We start from the raw sequence: 25,041 nt of genomic DNA on the forward strand, positions 1-25,041 counted from the left end.
TCCACCCTTCAGAAGGAAAGGTACATTACAGGAAAAAAGCATAAAGGATTAGAACGACAAGATACACCCTAGTCCAGGCCGACCAGCAAAGCACAGGTTCCCTCCATTTTAAAATGTCATTTAATGAACATTTTCTGCCTCTACTATTTTTGCAGAACTTCTTCAGGCATTCTGATTGATTTAAAAATATATTAATCTAAGAAACTTGCAAACTAATCCTATTTCCTCTATCCTTAGAGATATAACTGGATTTCAAAATTGTATTTACAGTGGTAGGATACTGAGGGAAGACAGAAGGATTCAAGATGAGTAGAGATCAAAAAAAACATGCATACCATGTAGTCATAAAAACTTTTTAAAAAAGAAAAGCAGTTGCAAGTAATATAAGAAAATTCAGACCTTCCAAAACCTTTCCCAACCCTATATCCTAGATAGGGGTTAATATAGCAAGTCTCTTTGAGATTAAAATGTTAAATAAGACCAAGAAAATTGTTGATATCTCTGTGCTACCAAAGTCAGCTTTGGTTTAACCACACTTACTGACTGCCAAGTCCCTTTCTTGTTCAAAACAGTAGATGGCCACATTCTACAAATTCTGGAAGTAACTAACTTAAAATTCTCACCATCATCAGTACACATGCCCTCAGCAGTTATGTCCATTCTTTGTATCCCTAGGCTCCACTTAAAACCTCCTTGGAAATCAGCTTAAAGTGAAGAGAAGAAATTCACAAAAATTTAATTTTATAAGCATACTAGCATTGGAAGGCTCTGATCCCCAGTTCAACTGCCTACCCAATCCAGGTTTGAATGCCAGTTCTAACATCTATGAGAGAGAGAGAGACAGAGAAACACAAGGAGACACAGAGACACACACTAAAACTTGCCTTGTATACCAAACAAGAAGATTCTAAAAGCTACATGAGGTATGTAAATGATACCAAATCCTTTTTAAAGGGTGATTTGGGGGTGATCAGTAACTTGGGGGATAGGTTCATGAGTTCAAGAAAGACAACAGGAAGAAGCTGAATAGTAGGTATATAACAGGTGAGGCTGCTCTTTTCTGTTTAAATATTGGGGTTCCAAGTAAAATTTTTGTTTGAGGAATTTCACTGTTTTTACGAAGTTTAAATACCACTGCTGCTATTTAACTTTGCTTAGTGACAACACAGACTCTAACACTGATCACATTCCCCAATGACGGGGAACTCACTACCTTACAATTTGACCTGCTCACCTGTTGTCAAATGTAATTATTTATGAAGTATTTCCTTATATTAAGTTGAATACTTCTGTAATGTGTACCCATGGTGCCAGCTCAGGATTCTTAAGTACAGCAAATGCTGCACCCCTCTTCCACAAAATAGCCACAATCAGTAAGTTCTCTAAAAATATTGCTATTATGAAAAAGAACAAAAAACTAACCAGGCAAATAGATCAGTAGGAAAATATCCCACGTGTTCACTGTAAGACCTCTGCAGGGGCAATCCAGGTTCTTCAGGCCCAGCAGCATTTTCAATCTTAACTGAAAGTTTTGAGAGGGGGACTATTTATTTCTAAAGTCACTTAAGGAGATAATGCTAATCAAATATACAAGCCCCAATCCTTAATGCAGTTGTCGTCTTTTACTCAATAGATTTCACAAAGCAGTATTTTTAAAACTGAAAGCAATTTATAGATTTTTGTGAAATATAAAACCACCTAGGTTAGAAAGCAAAAACTAAAATGCTCTATATTATTTACCCCGGGATACCTTTAAGCCAGATTCTAAAGTCACTTAGTGACAGGTGTGCTTAAAACACATTCAACTGAGTTTACTTATCAAGTTCCTATTTATAGGTAAATGTCAGGAGACAAAAAACATGCATGAGTCTTCAATAAGCAGCTGCACTGTCAAAATATAGCATCTGAAAAAAATTTTTTCCTTTTTTACAGCTGCTCATCCTCGGAGCAAAGACGAGACAACTGGAAGCCGACAGGGTCATGACCAGCAGAAGGGTGTGGGCAGGTGATGAGCAGCTGCTCTATTTCACCGAGAACCAAATAAGAAGAGGTTGCAAAAGCCCTCGGTCACCAAAGTTAGCCATTTCCAGGAAGAACCACAAGGGCTGGGAGCCACTGGAATGTCACAAACAGACGCACTCATCTGAGTATTAAAAAAGAACATTAAAAAAGGACTGTTACACTGAATCTCGTATAATCATTATCAGGATAATCCAGAAAGTGTCTTTCAGGACCATTTTAAGAAAAAAAAATCTTAATTTTATTAAAAAAAAATTCCCAGCTTTATTAAAGTATAATTGACAATTCAAAACTGTACATACTTAAGGTGTACAACTTGAGTTGATAATATACGTATATATTGTGAAATAATCACCACACACAAGTTAATTGACATATCCGTCACATCACATCGTTACCTTTTCTGGTGATGAGCACACATAAGATCTACCCTCTTAGCAAATTTCAAGTAGACAATACAGTATTGTTAACTATAGTCACACAGTGGTATCCCAGGCCCCCAGAATTTGTTCATCTTACATAAACAAAACCTTGTACCCCCTGACCAACAACAGTCCCAATTTAACATCATCTTAATTTTAAAAGATTTCGTATTTAGTATCCCAGGCCTAGAAAGACCAAAAATAGTCACTGACCAATAATGATTCCAGTAGAATGTAATTTCCGTAATTGGAGTCTGTCCTTTCACAAGCCAAATGAAAGCTAATTTAATTAGTTTAAGTGTTTAGATACTGGTGATATGCATAACATAATAGACAAAGAGTTTAGAAATGTGAGGTCTAATTGAAGCATTGACATTAATCCTCTGCATCTAAAATCTAAAACAGAAAGGGCAACCACCTTATTAACTTTAAGAAGCAAAATAATTTATATGCAAGTGTTTTGCAAAGTAGAAAGTACAATACAATTGTAGGTTAGTGCCCCTGGCTTTTAGATAATCACACAATGACACAGCACAGTTAATTCCATTTTAATGAGTAAGAAATTATGGTAGCTAGGCTACCAAAAAAGAAAAAAAAATAGTGACACAATGCTGCTACCAACCCCCCGCCCAAAACCCTGTGCCTACCGCCGCACTGTATTTGCCCTTGGGCAACACATTCTAAACCTCTGAAGATGTAGTTTTTTTCTTTCCAGGTAAAGAATATATATTTCTCCCTTTATGATTGTTTTTGTCAGAATACATAAGCATAGTTTTCAAAGATTTTAATTCAAATTTTCAAACCTTTGGAAATTTTTTACTCACCTGTGTTTGAGAGACATGTTTTCCAGTATTTTACCACATTACTCATTTTTTCCATTGTCAGTGGTTCAGTTAAAGCAATATCAGTTCCATGCCCTGAAATACAACCTAAGAATCTTTACATTAAATACTGACCTTATAGTTTCCATTTAGAGAAAAAACAAATACTGTATTTAGCAGGTACATACCTTTAAAATTTTCAGGGATTATAAAAACAAACAGTGAATGTGTATTTTTCTTTTTGCCAAATCTGAGAGAGGAAAGAAAATGTTAAAATGAAGCAAAATCATTATTCAAAAAATTGGGATTCAGGAGTTTAGCTTATTAGGAACTAACTACAGTGATTTTCTTCATTTCTTTAGAATTTAAAATAATATTAACATGGAAATTTAGTAACAGTAGCATCTCAAATCAGTGAGGAAAGAGATGAATCACTTTTTCTTAAAAACAAACAAAAAAAAGCCTAAACCTCATCCAAATTTTTGATCAGATCAGCAGTTTACAAGAAATTTGTGGAAAAAAAGAAACATTTTAAAGAACATTATGGGAATGAAATAAGCAGAATCTAGAATAGGGGGAATTCTGTAAGACAAATGACTCCTTTAAATATACATATAATTAAAGAACAAGACAAAAAAAAAGAGGAAAGGGAAAGTTGAATCCTGATTTGTATAAACTCACAGTTTTAAAAAAAAATCATAAGCAGGGAAATTTGAATGCTGATGGGATATTTGACAATACTAAGAAGTGATTATTAATTTTCAGGTATAATACGAGTTTTGTGGTTATTCTCTGAGTCCTCACCTTAGAGAGGTACCAATTAAAGTATTTATGGATGAAATAAAACGGTATTTTAGATTTGCCTTAAAATAATCCACTGGTGGGCAGGGGTGGGAAGGTAGGGAGAAGCATGATGAGCCAGATGTGGGTAACTGCTGAGGCTATATTATGGGTGTATTATTATACTCTCTCCCCTTTTATTTCTTGAAATTTTTCAAATAAAACTTTTTTCTTAAAGTGGCATTATAATTCACTAAACTCAGTACAGTAAGTCTGGAATTCAATAAATGGATGGATACTGAGCCTTGGTATTAGCCAAAATGAAATGATTTTCAGGGAGAATGTGACTGTGAAAGAGACTTCAAAGAGAACAGTTTAAAACAACCTAAGAAAAGCAAACTATTCTCAAGTACTTAAAAGCATCATTTATTAGCATGTGGTTATATATGGTTGTTATTTATTCACTAAAATGAGAACTGGGAGCACCCCCACTGTATAACATTGTTAGCTTATCTTACATAAGCATTTGGAAGTAAGTATACATTCTATATTTCAAATTGCATTATATATTAATATCATTTCTATATCTGAGTCATGTATATTGAGAACCTCTTATGTACCAGCCCTGTGCTAGGCTCTGGGGGATATCATGGTAAACAGACAGACAAGGTTCCTGCTCTCACACAGCTGGCGGTCTTGGGGCGGAAAGACATTAAACAAATCACTATAGATAATTTTGTGGCTGAAAATGTGTCCAACGCTAGGAAGAAAAACCAAAGGGGCCAATAGGAGTCCATGCCTGGGCACCAACCTGCCTCAGCAGCCTTGGGAGAGGCTTTCAGGCCGACAACCCTCAGTGCTGGCTAGACACAGAAAAGGCTGGGGAGAGGGGGAGGGCAGAAAGCAGATGGGCAGCACAGAACATTCTGGGTAAAAGGCACAGCATATGCAGGAGCCCTGGGATGGTCAAGAACAAGGTGAGTTGGAGGAGGTACAAGATGTCCAGGAGAGCTCTGGCACAGGGCATCTGAGAAAGAAAAGCATAAGTGGAGACCAAAGAGTGAGGGATGGCTGGGCTCTGCTCGCAGAACGCCTGTTAGGCCACAGGAAAGGTTTGGTATTGAAGAAAAATGGGCAACGGAAAGCTATGAAGCTCAGCAGCAACCAACACAATGATCCTTGCGTTTTAGAAAGACCACTCTGCCTATGATGGGATGCACTGATGGGGTCACACAGGTGGACTGGAGAGACCCTAGGCCAGTGATCCAGGCAAGAGCTGATGGTAAGGAAAGCGGGCACACCTGTGAACCTTTGGTAACGTTAAATATTTCAGAGTATTTACTAAATTAATTACTTCAGACTAGCAGGATTAGTAAGAAAATGTGACACCCCATTGAGGTCTATTCGGACTTGATTCTGTGCTATGAATTCTGGGGAGTTTAGGCTGAGAGAGAAGAAAGGGAAGAATATACGGTTTCTATGAGGAAATGAGAAACTCAGGCAGAAATATTATCATCAAAATAGGCATATGCAGGAGGGAGGATAGAGTTTGCCTGGCCAACCAAATGTGGAGGTAAGAAAGGCACTTCCTACACCGGTGTAGGTGGCGTGGTGACACAGAGGGAATACGGGGATCAGAATGATGCCTGCCAGTATGTCAGCATTTCATATGTATATGAAACTAAATATATGCATTTTAGAAAGACGGAAAGAGAGAAAGATAGAAAGAGATAAATAGATAGATTTATTTTATTTTATTTTATTTTTTGAGACAGGGTCTTGCTTTGTCACTCAGGTGGGAGTGCAGTGGTGGCATGGTCAAGGCTCACTGCAGCCTCACTGTCCCAAGCTCAAGCGATCCTGTACCTCAGCCTCCCAGGTAGCTGGGATTACAGGTGTGTGCCATTACACCTGGCTGGTTTTTTTTGTATTTTTAGTAGAGATGGGTTCTCACTATGTTGCCCAGGCTGGTCTCAAACTCCTGGCCTCAAGAAATCTTCTGGCTTCAGCCACCCAAGTACTGAGATTATAGGCAAGAGCCACTGTGTCTAGCCTTGTATATATATTTTTAAGTGATGAGAAAGTGTGGATTATAATGGAGGTATGGACAACAGAATGAGGAAAGAGAGGTGAAAGGGAATAATGGACTGAGCAGACGGGACCACTGAAAGAAAATTATCGGGTAGTTTAAATGTCGAAATAAAAAATACTGCATAGTGGATTCAAAAAAGTAAATTATCCTAAGTTAAATACAGTTAAATGATTTTTAAAAAACAGCCTGTTTGCTTTTAGAAATCTTCCTATGTCCATTTTTGAAAACCCGATATTTCAAAAATTTGAAAATTGATTTTACTGACACAAAAATATGTAAGATATGGCTATATGGATTTATATGCCCTGATGACTTTCAAATTTCAAGCTTTACATCAGACAAAGGCGGGATTCTTGGACTTTTGTTATTAGCACAGAATCAATTACCAAACACACACTCCCCTAGCCGTACAGGGACTCCTGCAACCAGTAAGAGTTCCCAGAATCCAATCCTCTGGTCTTAAGCTCAGCTGCTCATTCACATTCCCTACAAATCAATAAGCTAAAAGAGTTTCTAGTTTCTAGGATCAACCAGAAAATGTTCTCTTTTTTGTGAATGAATATTCCTGGAAATAAAACTAAGCAATGCAAAAACAAACCAAAATAAAAATCACTTTTATCCACACCAATTGATACTACTTCCTCTTCTATATACCAAAATCAAATTGTAGGCTCTGAGACCTTCTCAATTAATGTCTCTTTTGTTTTGCAATTTATTTGGGGACAATTCATTTTCCCTCATGTTTCACGATTATGCTGTTTAAGTGTCATGATGTTTCCGGAGGCTACACCTCACTTTTGAGATTGGATACTGATATTCTCGGTTCCATTCCTATGCCTGCCTGCAGTGCCCTCTAGAACTGGAGTCAGCATCAGCTCAGTCAGCAACAGTAACCACCCGCTGTCTTGCCCCCATCCCTGGATCTGTCTCTGGTAGCTGAAAAAACAAAGATCATATACAAGGGTTTTGAGCTGAGTTGTATACTCTGCTGATCAAAGGGTCTCAGGAAAGCCCTGGCCTCTGCAATCTATCATGTGAGAGGGCCAAAGAGGTGTTATAAGTCCCTGTGAAGCCTGTGGAAATTTCTACCTTTACTTCTCTTAGAGCCATAAGGATTTCCAGAGACAAAAGCCAGTATCATCTTTGGGTTGTGGTTTTCTTGAGTACAGTTACCCATTATTCTGTCCGTGGGGTACATGCAGCCAAACTAACCTGGTATGACCTACATGGGACTTGTAACAAATATTGTTCTCTGTTAATTAATTAATTAAGCTCTGATAGTTTATTTTGGCTATATAATTTGGCTATATAGTTTATTCTGGTGGTGTGCCCTGTTCCCACTCAGCTCTCCCACAGAGTTCCTGCTGCAACACTCCCCATGTGACATGGTGCTAGAAGTTATAAAGACCTAGAGTTGTCCTCAGTTCCTACTCACTTCCTCCACCAATTTGTAGGAAAAAAGTTTTAGTAAAGCTACTTAGGTGTTTTGCTGTTACTGTGTTTATTGTCGAATATTCAGAGGAGTAGGCCATGCAAACTACCTAGTAAGATTTAATGATTTACATTGTCAAGTCAAAGATGTCTTGGAGACATAAAAGGACAACTTGTTAGATCTCTGTGGCTCACAAGATTGGGTTTTCTTAGTGATCAGTTAGCTGGTCAGACAATTAAAGCTACACGGGGAAGAAATGAAATCAGATTCAAACTTGATTTGTTGACGGAGCAGATGGAGCCACATCCTGCATTCCTTTTTTGTTGCTAAACTGCTCTGAGCTCATGAGAATCATGGAATTTTAACTGCAGAACCATTTCATGGAGAAGAAAACTATGACTCCCTATATACTGACGAGTTTAAAACATATTTAAACTTTCTGTACCTGTCTTTGGAAGGTAAGTATCAGGATGTGTCTGAATTATCAAGTATCTGCCCTTTGAGTATGGCTCAATTTTGAGAACTTATCTAAGCCAAGAGTGAAATATCCCTGGAATTCTGGAGCTAAGCATATGAATCCTAAGATGATCTTAAAATATGTTACCACTGGGTAGTGTTTGAGTTCATCTGCTCAATAAAAACACACTCTTTCAATACATTCTTGAGATGAAAACAAATTAGGCAGTACTATTAGGAATGTTAACCTACAAGTGAGATGTGCCATAAGTCTTGAGTCTGTTAAGTACTGATATTTTATGAATGATTAAAGTCAATGAATGATTAGCACCAAGCTTAAAACATAGTTTTGTAAGATTAAATTTAAGAATCTTTTAAGGACGCTGCTTTCATTTTATTCTAAAATAAATATAATATTATAGCTAACAGGCTAAACTTCATCCTTATTTTCAATAAAAATCCATATGTCTTACAGATACATAGATTTGTGATCCTGTGCTCCAATACTGAACACATATACGGCCACTTTCATTCTATCATCAATTCCTCATTCATTGGCAGGAGACATAAAGCACCCAGAGAAACAAGAGTAAGGTAAGTAGATGTACATTTTCCTAGACCTACATAGCTTTTGAGATATTACAAGAGGACAACAAAGATCTAAAGAGAAAAATTTAAAATATAGCAGAAGAAAAGTAGAGCCAGGCTTTTCATTTTGGTTTAGTCATTAAATATTAGCCCAAACTCAAAAGATGTAGTGCTTACAAATGTGGCGGTACGTGTACAGGGTTCATTACCATAAGAAAAACTATAGGTTGAAAATTGGAAACATCCTCTACAGGGGTTTAAACAATTCAACAAATCATAAACTCATAACGATTCTGAAGGCAGGAAAGGGAACTTCAAAGACATTCATAGCCTCTGAGGACAGCACCAAGAAAGCAAAGCTTACACACACACACACACACACACACACACACCCCCAAAAAACCAAACAACTCTGTCCCTTTGTGGAGAGGAGCAAAAAAGCGAGGAGGCACTGCCTGCCTAGGACGGCACTTCTCCCACTCATCCATACAGTCATTCACTGGAGCTACAGCAAGGTAGATAACACCTGCTGGCAGTCAAGACCTTCACTGGGTGTTGGGAACAGTGCAACAGTAGACTAACAAGGAATACAAATCCAGGTGTATTCCACAAATTATTTGTTTCCTTTCAAACCAATGATTTATTTTAAGGCAAAATAACAGAACTACCATTTGCATAGCTATACACTTAATACCTTAATCTACTTTCTTTTCTCTGCTAAGAAATCTTAAATTATGTTACTCAGGGCAATAAAAGCTGCTGAGGTGAGTATCAGACAAGAAATTCTCTCCTCTAACCTTCTAGGTTTTAATATCTGCAACTAAACATAAAGCTGGTTCTTAACAGAAATTCATTCTTATCTTGTTCAAAAGGCAGCTCTGACAGGAAGCAAATGCAAAGCTTTACTCCATTCTGACAGGCATAGCTAGGGTCCTAGTCTTGGAATGGAGAGACCAGCCATATTGAATTGTCCGGGGCTCTTTCAAAACCATATCTATGTTTGATGTACACCCAGCTTGGCGCATACTGAACCTCAGAGATGAAAAAGAGGTGGTTTCAATACAAAAGTCAATTAATGACAGACTTCTAGAAAGAAAATGAAGGGAAGAGTAGAGTTCTAATCTAGTTTTGTAAAACTAGTCTGAGTTTTGTAAAAATGAGCCATGTGGTCTTAGGCAAGTCACTTCAGGCTCAGTTTTCTCATCTGTCAAGTAGGGACAATAAAATCCTGCTCCACCTGCCTCATGTAGCTGTGTAAAAAAATTTTAAATATGATATAAATGAGATATTATGATGAGTCCACAGCCAAGGGAACTCTATTTTTTTAAGGTTTGTAATAAAATAAGCATATTCTCAGAAGGAGGATAGTATACAGCAGGTTTTAGAAGTGGAATTTACTTTGACATAGATAGTTTGCCTGGTGTGACTAGAGTTCATATACCTCATAGAAAGCCAAAAGAAATGCAGACCAGTTGTTCTAAGAAACCCCAAGAGTAGTATCTGTCTGTCTGTCTCTCCAATAAGTAACTCGATGGCTTGGGCTTCTCATTTCAACCTTTCTTTTCCCTTAACATAATTTGCTTGCCCTTTTATTCAAGGATCAAAATATTGTCTCTGAATGTTTTAGCCAAAAAAAGAGGCCTGTCTTGTAATTCTGACAAGCTCTCATATGTTCCAATGTAACTGACAATTCCACTTTATCTATTAAGTATTTCATGGAAGGAGAACAAATTTGTTCTGATCTAACCCTATCTAAATACATCTTAAGTGGCAGGGAAGAATCTGACTCTCCCACCACTGGACTCCAATTTTCTAGAGCTGGAGTGGGTTAAAAAGAAGCAGAACTTGACCAGGGCGGTGGCTCACCCCTGTAATCCCAGCACTTTGGGAGGCCGCGGTGGGCAGATCATGAGGTCAGGAGTTTGAGACCAGCCTAACCAACATGGTAAAACCCCATCTCTACTAAAAATACAAAAATGAGCCAGGCGTGGTGGCACGTGCCTGTCATCTCAGTTACTCAGGAGGCTGAGGCAGGAGAATTGCTTGAACCCGGGAAGTGGAGGTTGCAGTGAGCCGAGATGGCGCCACTGTACTCCAGCCTGGGCAACAGAGTGAGACTCCATCTCAAACAAAAAAAAAAAAAAAAGAAAAGAAAAGAAGCAGAACTTATATGGAACTGCAAGACGAAACAAGAACACTGGAGGTGGCGGTTTCTGGACCCAGTGAATCCAGAGGGCTCCGTGGCCCCAGGAGACACCTCAGTCCCCAGCTAACAGGACAGAGCGCTGAGAGTGCTCACTTCCTTTAGTGTCTGCCGCTACAATTAATGAACCCTGAATAGATGCACCATTTTAATCATACAGTTACTAAAAAGGAGTATGTATGGGAATAACATAAGCATTGCATACTAAATAAATTTCTATGACAAACTGATTCTTACATTCTAATCCATACCTATTTTCAAGTTAAAATAATTCTTATAATAAAATACCACAAACTGGAAATAAAAACAACATGTACATAGAATCTCTCCATGAAAATATCCCTCATTTTTTTTTTAGAAATAGCATCTCACTCTGCTGTCCAGGTTAGAGTGCCATGACATGATCATAGCTCATTGCAGCCTCAAACTCCTGAGCAATCCTCCCATCTCAGTCCTCCGAGTAACTGGAACTATAGGTGCACACCATCAGGCCCGGCTAATTTTTAAAATTTTTTTTGTAGAGACAGAGGTCTCACTATGTTGCCCAGGCAGGTCTTGAACTCCTGGGTTAAAGCAATCATCCCACTTCGGCCTCTCAAAGTGCCAGGATTACAGGCATGAGCCACGCCCTGGCCCCTCAATTTAAAAAGTAAAATAGAAATATATATTTTTAGGATGTTTTAAAAAATGAGTTTTTAAAAAAATGATTCTAAAAATACAGCATCAAGGCTTTTGAAGTTTACCTAATTAACTTGATGGCTTCCAGCTCCTCAGCACTTAGTGAAGAAGGCATCTTCAAGAAAACCATGTTGAATGTGCAATCATCCAAAAGTGCTACTGCCTCCTTCATGTCACTGATGGTGATGGTGACTTCTGCTATGTTTGCAAACAGTTTCTGTACAGTATCAGCCAGGTAGCCCACAGTGACATCTCCAACTAATAAGACGTCTATTTTTGCCTGAAAGAGAAGGAAGCAGAGGTGTCACATAATTATTACCTAGGCATAGTGAAAATGTCATGTATGAGAGGATAAGATAAATAAAGCTCACAAATAACACAATGATTGACTCCATATCTAGTCTGACTGGCTAGATGGTCAACTGTAAGCAGCTCAAGGACAGGAACTATTAATTTCACATCTTCAGTAACTAGAGTAGTGAATAGATCTGAAGGTCATGCTGTTTTTAAACATTTTGCCTACCAATGCTATTTTACTTCAGTTTTTCTGCAAATTTCTCTCTTATCCTATTAAATGATAGAGTTCTTATGACTCAGTTTCCCAAAAGTCTTTCCTGCTGGAAAATCTATTTATTGCTGAAAGGATCAAAGTCGTAACTCTCCCACGTGATTTATTTTGGTGAAACACACATTTCAGGGAACAGAGAAAGATTTAAATTCCTAAATCATAAGAAACACTGAAATAGTCCTTTCAATTGAATGTATGTGCTATTCAAACCTCAATATTAGGAACCAAAAAGACTATTTGCATTTGGAGATATTTTCAAGTATATTCAATTAGGAAAAAGAGCATTCCCTTCTTCACCTTTTATTTCTCTCTGTTTTATTCTCTACACCTAATGAACGCAACCCACTGAAAATGCCAAAGAATGGGGATGCTTAAATTAATGGAAATAGAAGACAATTGGAAATGCCAGGCCATAGACATCTGTATGAGAAAACAGATTTGGGAGGTGATTAGAGTTGAAGCTAAAAGAGTGAGTGAAGGGGCTGGAAATACTTGTACAAAGAGAAAGGCAGCTTGGCAAAGAAGCAACTCCACAGGGCAGGATGCTGGTGTAAGTGGCCACCGTGGGGCTTCCTTCTCTTTTCAGCCTGGTTTCCTGAGGGTTGCAGGAAAGAACAGGTGAGGTGCAAGAAACTAGGCAAGAGTCAAGTAAGCAAAGCTCGGGCACTTCTACCTGCTCACCTAATTTTCTTCCTTCTTTTTATAAAAAAGTCAATCTTCCTTTACCATCTCTCATATCCTAATTCAATCCCTTCTCTGAAAGCAATTGCTGTCAAGAGTTTGGTGTCTATCCATCCAGACAATTTTTGTGTCAAACATATAAGTACAATACACACATACGTAGCTTTTCATAAATGGGCTGTTACTATTTTTTGAAGTGAGTTGCTTTTTACATTTAACAATATAGTTCAACAATTCCTCAAAATTTCTGATTCACTGGGAACATTCTCATTTTCCAGGTGGTTATAGATTTATTCTCATAAGAGTATGTTTTCTATTATTTGTTGGGGTCAGGGGTCAATGTGCTCATCTGTCATCTTGATCCAGTCTTCCTTATTTTCGCTGATGACAATTGATTGAGACATTCTCCCAGTGTTCGGTTTTGATGTTATTACGGTGCCATGACGAACACATTTATAAATACATCTTTGTGCAAATAAGCATATATCCTAGAATCAAAACTAGAAAATCAGAAAGTAAATTTTCACTTGTTTTGCATACTCCAAAGGATACAAAAATTTATATCCCCATAAGCAGTACATACGAGTACTCATTTCCCCAAACCCTTAATAAGACCGATTGTTCTTAACCTTTAAAAAAATTTTGTCAATATTGTGAGCAAAAAATCTTATCTTTTTTATTGGCATTTTTTGAATGCATAGAGTATCTGTTCATTTTAGTGGCAATTTGCATTTTATTATCACATATTTATTAAGCATGCCCATTTACTCCCTTTGTTCACCTATTTGTGGTTTGTATTTTTCTTATTGCTTTGTGGGAGTATATAAAGTCTGGATATTAGTCAACTACTTTTTTTTTCTAGTCTGTCATTCTGCCTTTAATTATTTTCTTTCTTATTTTTTGAGAAGGAATCTTACTGTGTCGCCCAGGCTGGAGAGCAGTGGCGCGATCTCGGTTCACTGTAACCTCTGCCTCCCGGATTCAAGCGATTCTCCTGCCTCAGCCTCCTGAGTTGCTGGGATTACAGGTGCCCACCACCACACCTGGCTAAGTTGTGTATTTTTAGTAGAGATGATGTTTCACCATATTGGCCAGGCTAGTCTCGAACTCCTGACCTCAGGTGATCCGCCCACCCCGGCCTCCCAAAGTACTAGGATTACAGGCATGAGCCACCGTGCCCAGCCCTTTAATTCTGATTAAAAGGTCTTTTGTCACTAATAAGTATTTAATATTTAGTAACAAATCTACTGTTTCCTTTATGGCTTTAGTGAATTTTATCTTGCTTTCAAAGCCATCTCTGTTTATGTCAAAAAATGCTTTGGTAGAGTATTCTAATACTGTTAAGGGTTTATTTTTGCATTTAGCTTTTTATCCCAGCTGGAGTTTATTTGGTCATTAATATGAGGTAGGTACCTGCTTTCAGTTTTCTTTTTTAAATGCAGAACTAATTGACCTAACAGGATTACTGAACAGACTAACCTTCTCTCAGTGTTTTCAGGAGCGAAGTTTTCACAATGCCAGGTAGGGGTGTGTGTGTGTGTGTGTGTGAAGTTTTCACAATGCCAGGTAGGGGTGTGTGTGTGTTTCTGGACTTCATTCTGATCCACTGATCTATTTGCCTATTTCTGGTTAATACCACACTGCTTAATTACTAGCTCTTTATAGTGTGTTTTGATATTTGATAGAGCATGTTTCACTCCTTGTTATTTTTCAATTCGGTTATTATATATTTTCCAACAATTTCTCTTCCAACAGAAATTGGCATCAGTTTGTCAAGGAACCTTGTTAAAGTTTTAATTATGGTTGCCTCTATTTTAACAGTTAATTAGAAAATATGCTTGCTATATTAAATCACCATATTTAGGAAGTATGTATCTTAGAGAATTTGAGTCTTCCATTATGTTCTTCAGTTTTATGGACTTTCATAATGATTTTGCATGTGTCCTAGTATGTATTCCCAGATATGTCTTACGTATTCCCAGATATTTCAACATTTGGAGGTCACTGTGAAGGGGATCTCTTTTCTTACTCACTACATTTTTGATTGATTACAGTTGACATATAGAAGTGCTATTGATTTCTGTATAAGGAACTTGCTTCGAGTAATGCACTTTATAGTACTCTCTGTTCAGTTCCAATATATTTCCATAGATTCTGCCTAGGTAGGCAATCTACCGCCTTCAAAAAATGACACTTTTGTCTGTTTCCAGAACGTATGCCTTTTATTTGACTTTAAAGCATTAGCTAGAACATCCAAAATAAGGGTGAGTAACAGGAGTGATAGTAGGTGTTCCTGTCTTGTTCCTGACTTTAGTGGGAATATTTCAAATGTTTTTACTACTAAATATGATACTTACTGAAGATTTCTGATCAATATCCTTTATCAGTTAAAAAAGTTTCTATTTGGAAGCTAAGAATTTTACATCACAAAAGGGTGTTGATATCTATTAAATGCTTTTTCAGTATAACATGATCATATTATGTTTTATTCTTTGATCTGTTAGGCAGAGGCAGTGAATTACATTAATAGATTTCCTAATGTCAAGCCATCACGGTATTGCTGGGATAAACCTATTCATAATGTGTAATGAATTCAACTCCTTCACCTTTAGATTTTTGTATCTGTGCTCATAAGTGAATCTTGATATAACTTTGTTTTATTGTATTGCTTTATCTTGTTTAGGTATCAGGGTTATGCCAGCCTTGAAGAATAAAATATTGTTTTATGGTCTTGAATAGTTTATAAAACACAAATTATCTGCATCTTAAGTTTAGGTAAAACATGTCTAGAAAACTGGTTCTGAAGACATTTATAGAGCTGGATCTTACATTTCATTTTATAGTTCCTTATTGATTAATGGTAAATTCAAGTTTTCCATCTTCTCTTAAATGAATTTTGGTCATATACATTTTACAAATCCATTTCATATGGATTTATGTTTAATGTTTTAATTTTATATATATATAAAATTAATAATGTTTAATTTTTTCTTTTTCTGGTAATGCTTTATTGAGAATATAGAACTGTGTGGTCCAATACAGTAGCCACATGTGGCTATTTAAACTTATATTAATTAAAATTAATTAAAGTTTGAAATTCAGTTCAGTTGCACTAGCCATATTTCACGTGCTCAACATCCTCATGTGGTAAGTGTGGATTATCAGATGGTATAATTACACAACATTTTCATCATTGTGGAAAGTTCTACTAGGCAGCAAAGTAGAGGGTCTAAATTTTCCTCCTAGTGGCATTTTGTTGTACTCCACAAATTTTTATATATAGTGAGTTCATGTTCATTCATTGCTAGTTTATAATTTCAGTTGATAGTTCCATTTTAATCTAAAGATTTTTATTAAATACACCTATATAAACGTGTTTATGATTTTCAAGGGGATAGTGTGTTTGGTTTTTTATTTTTTTGGCTATTTGTTAGTTGCTCATTTCTTATTTCAGTGCACTGTCAACAATGAATGTGTCCTGCATGATGTCTACTTTTTAAAATTTGTTGACATTTTCTTCATAGCCTAATAAACAGTTTTTGTTAATCGTCCATGGGTACTTGAAAACAATGCCTATTTTCTCTTGTGCAAAAAGTTCTATATATCTTTTAGAGCAAAACTGTTAATTCTTTCTTTGCTTATATTAGGTCTACTTGATCTCCTTAATTACGGTTTTGTCAATTCATCAATTTTTCTAACCATAGGTTATATTTATAATTATGGGTTAAGTACATAAAGGTTCATGATAGTGATATTATATAAATATATATCTATAATATTTAACAATATATATGTGATCTATGTTTATATAGTATGTTGTTAAATAGTGTATATATATAGACGATTCTATATAGAGAATACTACTATGTAAAATATACCTCTTTGCCCTTTAATGCTTTTCATCTCAAATTTTATTTTTCTGATATACAGCTTCATTCTTCATATCCCCTCATTTTGAACTTTTCTTTATCATCTTTATTTTCTGTGACTTTTGTAAATCGCTTTTAATTGAATTTACATGGTTTTTACAATCTGACCTTTCAATTTTTCATGTATGAATTTAAGTAATTACATTACTGACATTAACTAGTATACATTAACTTCATTAATGTACTGTAATGAATTAGCTAATATTAATTACTTGTGAACATTTACAATTTAATGTGAAATGACCTTATTCCCTTTCATTTGTTATTTCAGGCTTCCTATTTACTGTAATTTTTTTCTTTTTTTCCCATAGCTACTCCTAGGCTGATCAAATTTTCCTTTTTCCATCCTGTTGCTCCTATAATGCTTTGGGACTGAAATCCCTAATTTTTGTGCTTAAGTGCTTAATTGTCTTTTTATCTGGAATTAATTTTAGATTTACAGAAGAGTTGCAGAGAGGGTATGGTGAGTTCTCATAAACACCTGACTCAGCTTCCCCACATATTAACATCTTACAATCACAGTATGTTTATCCAAACTAAGAAATTGTGAGGGTTTTTTTTTTAACCATAAGAAAGATAACCCTAAGAAATGAATATTAGCATAGTCCTATTGGCTAAACTACGGACTTTATTTGAACTTCACCAATTTTTCCACTAATAGCCTTTTTCTGTCCCAGGATCTCATCTGGATAACAGATTGTACTTAGTCCTCGTGTCTCCTAGTTTCTTCTAATATGCAATGGTTTCTCAGTTTTTACTGGCTTTTGAGGAGTGCTGGTCAGGTATTTTGTAGAATGTCCCACTACTTGGATTTGCCTGACATCTTCTCATAATTAGACTGGGACTACAGATTTTGGGTAGAATACCATGGACACGAGCACCTCACCTCCTTCTTATGGTGTCATAAATCAGTGAGAGATTGCCAGGGAGGTTCACCTTGGTCACTTGGTTAAGATGGTGTCTGTAAGGTTTCTCCACTGTTAAGTCCCTTGTTTATCCTTTGCACATTCTTGTTTTCAGAAGGGAGTCACTAAGTCCAGACACACTCAACGGAAAGGGACTAAAGTACCACCTCTTGAAGGGAGGAATATCAAACAATTGTGGATGTACGTTAAAAACCACACAGTCATTGATAAATATGTTAGTGGAGATGGTTTGAGGCTTTGCAAATATCCCATTTCTCCTTAAAGTTATACCCTCTGTTCCTGCCCTTCATTTGTGGATCTCGCCTGTAGCAATTACTACTATGACATTCAATTGGTGTTTTTCTATTTCCTTCCATCTACATTTATGATTTGGAAATCTTATGTAAGGAGAATATGTTCCTTCTCCCTCATTTATTTATTTAGTCAACTGTTTATTTAAATCAGTAAGGACTTTTGGATATTTATTTTATTATTTGGGTTATAATCCAATACTATCATTTACTTTGTTACTCAAATTACTCCACTTTGGCCACTAAAATTTCAAAAATACTTAATTTTTAGTAAGTATATGTAGCAATTTTTAATTAAGATGTAGGGCTAATCTAAATCTACAGCCTCTCTCCAAACATGGCAGCATCCTTAACACAGCTCCCTCCACCCCATATACTTCTCATGCTATGACTACCTGGAATTTTAGTTCCAATCATTATTATTTACATTTATTAACATTTACACTTAATTTTTTGTTTCTCTGATTCTTACAGTCTCTTGTATCTCGTATTTGCTTCTTTCTTGGATTCATTTTATTGAATTACAGTACAGGGACTCAGAAAATTCTTTTAAAGACTGTCTGATAGCATCAGAGTCCTAGCATGTCTGAAAACATCTTCACCGTGTTCTCACAATTCAGTGCAAGTTTTGCCCAGCAAATACTTATAAGGTCAAAATTACTTTGTCTCTGAATTTTCCTTCTGGAATCCAAAGTTGCTAATGAAAAGAATAAGCTGCTTTGTTCTTCTTTAGATGCTTGTCTCCTGTTTTTCCTCTGGGTTCTGATCATTTCTAGGCTGTGTTTGAATATAGACCTTATTCATCCTACTTGGCACCCAGTGGATCTTTAGCTCTGAAAATTTTCTTCTATTATTTATTTGATTACTTCCTTCTTTCTGTTGTCTTTGTCTCTCCTCATAAATCTTCTATGAGATGCTGGATGTCTTAAATTGATCCTACATGCCTTGACTTCTCTCTCAGAGATTTCCTTATTTTCCAGATCACTGGCTTAGTCTTCAGTCCTTCTAAGTATTATTCTAAGTATTACAATTTCAATCCATTTAATGTAAATTACTAATTTCTAAGATTTTTTGGTAATTTTTCATTACCTGCTATTTCTAGGATGTGATATTCTCTCCACAGACACAAATTCAAATTTTAGAAGTTTTTTTTTTTCCCCCTATTCCTTTACATCCTAGTTTATTCAAGCTGCTATAACAAAAGACTATAAACTGGGTGGCTTATAAACAACAGAAATGTATTTCTCAGCTTGGAGGTTGAGGAAGTCCAAGATCACAGCACTGGCAGATTAAATGTCTGGTGATGGCACAATTTCTGGTTCACAGATGGCAATTTATTTGTGTTCTCATGTGGTGGAGAAGCAAGGGATCTTTCTTGGGCCTCTTTTATAAGGCACTAATCCCATTCACGAGGGCTCCTCCCTCATGACCTAATCATCTCCCAAAGACCCCATCTGCTAATGCCATCCCCTTAGCAGTTAGGATTTCAACATATGAATTTGGTGGAGGGCACAAACATTCAGTCTATAGCACCTTAAAAATCTGTCTCTTTAATTGTTCGATCTGTGCATTTGTCTAGTTCTGTTAATGTCTGGCAATCCTTGGTTTCCAAACGTAAAGATGAATCAAGAACTAAGTGGATGTGAACAGGCAATTTCTCCTGCAGTTGGGGTGGTGGTTCCTCAGTGCGGGCCCCCTTTAATGGGACAACTGACTATGGGTTTGGTGTGAGTGCGCAGGATGAGCGAAAGCAACAGCCGAAGAGCAGAGATCTTGGCACCAGCTAATTGTCAAAATCAAGGTGGGCTTTACTCTGAAGACCAAGTATTTTAGTTTATTTTCCTCCTAGGAAGAACTGCCTTTCCTTTCCTCTTTCAGTTACAGGGGTCTGGAAATTACTGATACCAGGAGTCCTCATCCCATGTATGGTTCATTTTCTTTAGAGAAGAGTTCCTGAGTTTTATCTTTCAGTTAAAGGCACCATTGCTCCTGCTTTAGTAGGAGTGAGTTGGGAGAGTCCACAGGGTAAATCCAGGGGGCCAACCTGGCCCGGTGTTCTGTACCCAGCTAATTCAAACCAGGTGAGCACGCTTTGGGCTACTTTCATCTTTGTTTCTGTCAACATGGAGCCTGAACTATCACTAAAATTGTTTTATCACTGCATTTCTTCTCTTTGTGTCTTTTAAGCTGTGGATTTTCTACTTTTGTTTTAGGTGCAATTGGACCCCATCTGCTTTCTAAATGTCACATTTTTCAGTGGATTTTTTTTTTTTTTTTTTTTAACATTCAGAGAGAAGTTGCTTTGTTCAAACCAAGATCCCATTAAGAACTATGCATTGCATTTGGTTGTTATAGCGCCTTGATCTTTTAATTTGGAATACTTGTCTTCTTTTTCCATGTTATTTACTTAAAGGAATCATCACATTTTGAAGACATCTGCTCTGGAGTTTGGGGTAGACGGGGAGGTTGACCTGTGTGCTCAATCATCATGTGCCAATCTCCTTCACCTGCACTACCCTACACTAAACAGGATACAAATTTAAACTCCTTAGCACGGTGTTTCATAGCCTGCTACCAACCTACTTCACCAACTTATTTCCTTCTACTTCCCTCAATGCTCTAGATTCCAAGAACACAGCACAACACTTTTAAATGAGTTTTGAAATATGGAATTTCTACAGTAGAGAGTGTTGGGACCCTACTAGTGTGTTTCCTTTTCATTTTATAAATACTTCTCATTTCCAGCCACACTTTAGGAGCAGCATGGGACTCTAAGCCTTTGTGATGCCTATGAGTGCAGACTGTTTGCGAATCTCCACTACAGCACATGATTTCTTCTATACAAATATATTCTTTGTGAACCCAAAACCAAACAATGAAACACTCATTAACAAGTGATCACAACAGAAGCAATTATAGTTTTGTTTTTTAATTAACCTGATTAATGGAAGCAAATATGAATGCCCAAAAATAACCTATCTAGTACAATTAGGGTGTATGACCATATAATTGATCTTCCAAACTGAGGCACTTTTGAGAATGAATTATTAATAATTACACTAAAATAACACATATAAACTAGGGTGTCCTGGGATATAGTTTGTAAAACTTTATATTAGTAAGGTTTATTTTTTCTTTTAAAATATCCTGCCACTTTATGTATCTGCTTAAATATGCTTGATGTTTATTCTCTCCATAGATATTTATTGAGCCCTTACTATAGGGCAGACACAGGGCTGGGTCCTAGGAACACAAGGTGAACAAACAAGACAAGGCAAGGTCCTTGCCCTCATGGGGCTTACATTCTAACAGCCCTCTTCTCTGCTAAGAAAGCATGGCGTTCAATCCTTGGAATATAGGAAGAATGGAGTATGACCAGTTCTACTAAGGGTGTTACTAATCCTTTTTCAACAGCTTGATGCAGTGGGAAGGGAGCAAAGCCATTTGAGGCAGACAGACCAGAGTCTTGTCACTTAGTTCAACTATTTACCAGTGGCTTTGAATAAGACACGTAAGCGATCCTCGTCTGAAGGATCAAAATACTTACGTTGCAAGATTGTTATGAGAAGTGTTTGTACAGTGCCCTGCAGGTGGTAGTTATTGCCGTGTTTTTGCAAGTAATATCGAACCTGAGCACAAAGAACACAGAAAACGTCAAATCAACCTAGCAGGGGAGGGACCAGAGGAGAGGGGAAAACCTGTCCATGCTGGGCTCTGCACTGTTTGAATCACAGTGCTCAGGAAACGGCCTCCTGCAGAGCATAAAGTCTAGAATAACAGAAATCAACTGCCTAGCTTGAGCCTTTCCCTAGCTAGCACATGGCATTCTGACTGCATGATACCCCTCAGAGGCTCAGTTCCCAGTGTCCCCAGAATCTCTCGGCCTTTTGGGGAAAAAAAGTCAAGAAAGAGTTATGAAGGGCAGAACATGCATAGTGGGAAGTAGGAAGAAATCTAAGGGTAGCTAGGCAGACGATCTGGAAAGGGATGAGGAGAAAGAAGCACCGCTAACCCACCATTCTGTGCAGGAGTCTGAAGTTTTTGCATAGTGTCTTGCACCATGGCACAGAGGGGTATGACATAAAGCAGCTCCGGAAAGAACTGATGTGCTGTCTTGCCAAATGCTTCTTTCCCTGCCTTACAAAATCAGGGCCATAGCACACTTGGAATGTTAATGGACAAATCAGAACACTGCTCAAGTCCACTATCCCAATTCCAGTTAACTCAAATTAAGGGAATAGTTTATAACCAACACAAATCTGAATATTTATTTAGTTAAAAATATCTTGTTGACAATGTAATATGAACACAGGCGATGAAAAAGATCTACTGATAAAAAGAAAAATAAATGTTTCTAGTATATTCTGCTCGGAAAACTGCCTTTGAGTACATCTAAGATTTTCACCTGCGAGCAATAATTTGAACCAATGCTAGGCTTCGTTTGATGAAATATCTTTTTCTGTTTGAATTGCTTACTACACCTTTGTAAACAAAAGTAACATGTATTCATTGGGAAATACTAAAAAAAATCAAAAAAAGAAAACTAATTCCACCACTCAGGGTAAGCCCTATTAACCTTGGTACATACCCTTTAAGTGTGGGCGGTTTTAATAACACGACATCATTGTCACCAAGACACTTCATCCACTGTTTCATTTCTGTGATCACAGTAACATGCAGGGCACTCTAGTCTCTACAATTTTTAAGACACTGGATTTCCATTTGCAATCTGTGGCAGGCTAAACCCTTAATTAGTAACAGCAGGTGCTGAAGTGCTTAAAGCAAATCACTCCTATATTTTAGTGAGTTGTTATTTATGTCACTCTTATCACCAGGAGCAGAGCAGCCCACAATCAGCAGCAGCTGCAGGGCTGAGGCTCTCATGGGGCAATTGTGGGCCTTCAGTTTCCCCAGGAGTCAAGGGATTTAAACAGCTCTATCTGGAGAAACTGAGCAAGCGGCTCTTCTCACAAAGGCACACAAAGGGGTCAGTTGGGGCTTCACACTCTCTTAAGGGGAGGAAACCACAATTATTTATGTTCTTCTAGATAATCAGATATTTCATTCAGAATTCGTTTTGTGCAGCTTTGCCTAATCCTGCACCATAAAATACTATTTTTCCTTAGAGTTTAAATAGGTTCTTCCATCTTGAAAAATTAAGAAAACCTGTTAAACGGGTCCACTTCAGAGGGATCCTAATTCCATTTCAGAAAGCCTGCTCTTAAGGAGAGGAAATTAAGTTTGCAGAGTGTTGTAAGAGGTAACAAGACTACACTCAGCACGAAAGGTTGCCCTCTCCTATTTATCAAGATGCGGAAAATAGGAAGATGAAAGCCCCTCTCCCCAGCTGGCCTTGCTTTCTGGCCTGGGGAGGTTTGTCTATGCTTTCCTCCTAGTGGGGTAATCACCTTTCACTTTTATCGAAAACAGTTACAGAAGTGATTTTGTGCTTTGCTAAAGGGGCTGAAAAATTAAGGTGCTTTCAAAAGAGGCCAGTGGGCTTTTTTATTTCCATGCAGGTGGTAACTGCGTGCAGAGCAGGTCCCCTTCCCACCACGGCTTTGGTTCCACACAAAGCTGCCTATTTGGGTGGAAGCTCCACGAAGGACACTTTGGGATGCCACGCCAGTGCGCAAACTGAAAATAAGCCTGCCCAGCTGCGCAGAGACCGGACTGCAGGGAAACAGCACGCCTAAACTTTCTTATATTAAGAATAAAAATCATTCATTTTAGTCCAGTCACCAGCCCCAGAGTGCCTACAAAATCGTGTTTCTAGGTAGCTAACTCTACAAGTGGCCTTCTGCTCGAAAACTAAGTTGGGCAAACGTCAAGGGCTAAGACGGTTTTTTTTTTTTTTTCAGTTGGATAATTCACATTTATTGAGTAACTGATGTGATGCAATCTGGAATTTTTTGGATTCCATTAAGTTTCACTGTGAACATTTCATCTGTTACTAGGTTTTCTTTATAACACGATTCAGTTCTCTTTCTTCCTTGGCCTCCTCTCCTGAGATAAATCAGCCCCGTCCCCCGACCTCAGGCCCAAAGGGCCTGGTGGCACCCAGGGGCACCCTCAGAAGCCGGGTCCGCGCTTCCCCAGCTCAGGGCGCCCGGGGATAGTGGACTCGCGCCCTGGAAGGGGCCCTTCCTGCTACCCGCTCCTCGCGGTTCCCCGAGAATGAGAGCTCCCCGGGCCGGGCTTTGAGGGCCGCGGGGGCCACCGGCCCAGGACCCGCCCGCGAGGTTATAAACGCAGCTGCCTCCCCTTCCTCAGCCTCTTACCTGGCCCGAGATCTGGCCGTGCTCCTGGCAGATAATTGAGGAAGCCATGGCCGCTGCGCACGTGCTGGGTCCTGGGGCAGCCTTCCAGCAGGAGGAGCTCCACAGCCGCTGCGTCCCGGGCCCGCCCCCTGCACTAATGGCTCCTGGCCGCAGCTGAGGGCGAGCACGCCCCGGGCGCGCTTAAAGTGGCCTTGTCGCCTGTTCTGGCGCCTGGGGGAGAGGCAGGCCACTCTGAGGGTTCCCCGCGGAACCCGGGTCGGGGGCCTGCCCTTGGGGGCTACTCAAGCTGTCCTGGGGGCCCTTAGAAGACCGCGTCATTAGCAGACTGCGCACTCCAAGTCCCCTTCCCAGGGCAGCTCTCACGACACTAAGCCCCGCGTAGTCACTCCCACTGCGCCGCCTGGGGAGGGGGGAGGCAAGGCGTCACCTCAAGATGGTCTAAACATTTTAAGAAGTCTTTCTTATGGGCAGTCTTTCCAGTTTAAATGTTAGGAATTAGCAAACACTTGGGTTTGTTTTGCTCTTTTCTAAACAAACATAAACAGAGGACAGGGAAGGCAAGTACTTTTACGGTGCTTTCTTTCCAAGCCACTAAGAAATTTAAAATGTTAGGCCGGGTGCAGTGGCTCACGCCAGTAATCCTAGCACTTTGGGAGGCCGAGGCGGGTGGATCGCTTGAGATCAGGAGTTCGAGACCAGCCTGGCCAACATGGTGAAAACCCGTCTCTACTAAAAACACAAAAATTAGCCGGGTGTGGTGACGGGCACCTGTAATCCCATCTATCTGGGAGGCTGAGGCACAAGAATCGCTTGAACCCGGAAGACGGAGGTTGCAGTGAGCTAAGATCACCCATAGCACTCCAGCCTGGGCGACA

General features: G+C 38.4%; 1 protein-coding gene across 2 annotated transcripts in view; it reads right to left on the reverse strand.

Moving 5' to 3' along the window:
- Positions 1-24,297, reverse strand: part of SOHLH2 (spermatogenesis and oogenesis specific basic helix-loop-helix 2) — a 46,460-nt gene extending 22,163 nt beyond the window's left edge. For both annotated transcript variants that reach the window (XM_025364333.1, XM_025364334.1), the window contains exons 1-5: positions 24,167-24,297; positions 11,557-11,771; positions 3,451-3,512; positions 3,266-3,370; positions 1,423-1,522 (exon numbers count right to left, since the gene is read on the reverse strand). In XM_025364333.1, coding sequence (XP_025220118.1) covers positions 1,423-1,522; positions 3,266-3,370; positions 3,451-3,512; positions 11,557-11,771; positions 24,167-24,214 — 530 coding nt within the window. In that variant the 5' untranslated portion in view covers positions 24,215-24,297. The remainder of the gene's footprint in view (positions 1-1,422; positions 1,523-3,265; positions 3,371-3,450; positions 3,513-11,556; positions 11,772-24,166) is intronic.
- Positions 24,298-25,041: the final 744 nt, after the last annotated feature.

The sequence above is a fragment of the Theropithecus gelada genome, chromosome 17 (assembly GCF_003255815.1).
Source record: "Theropithecus gelada isolate Dixy chromosome 17, Tgel_1.0, whole genome shotgun sequence".
NCBI lineage: Eukaryota > Metazoa > Chordata > Mammalia > Primates > Cercopithecidae > Theropithecus > Theropithecus gelada.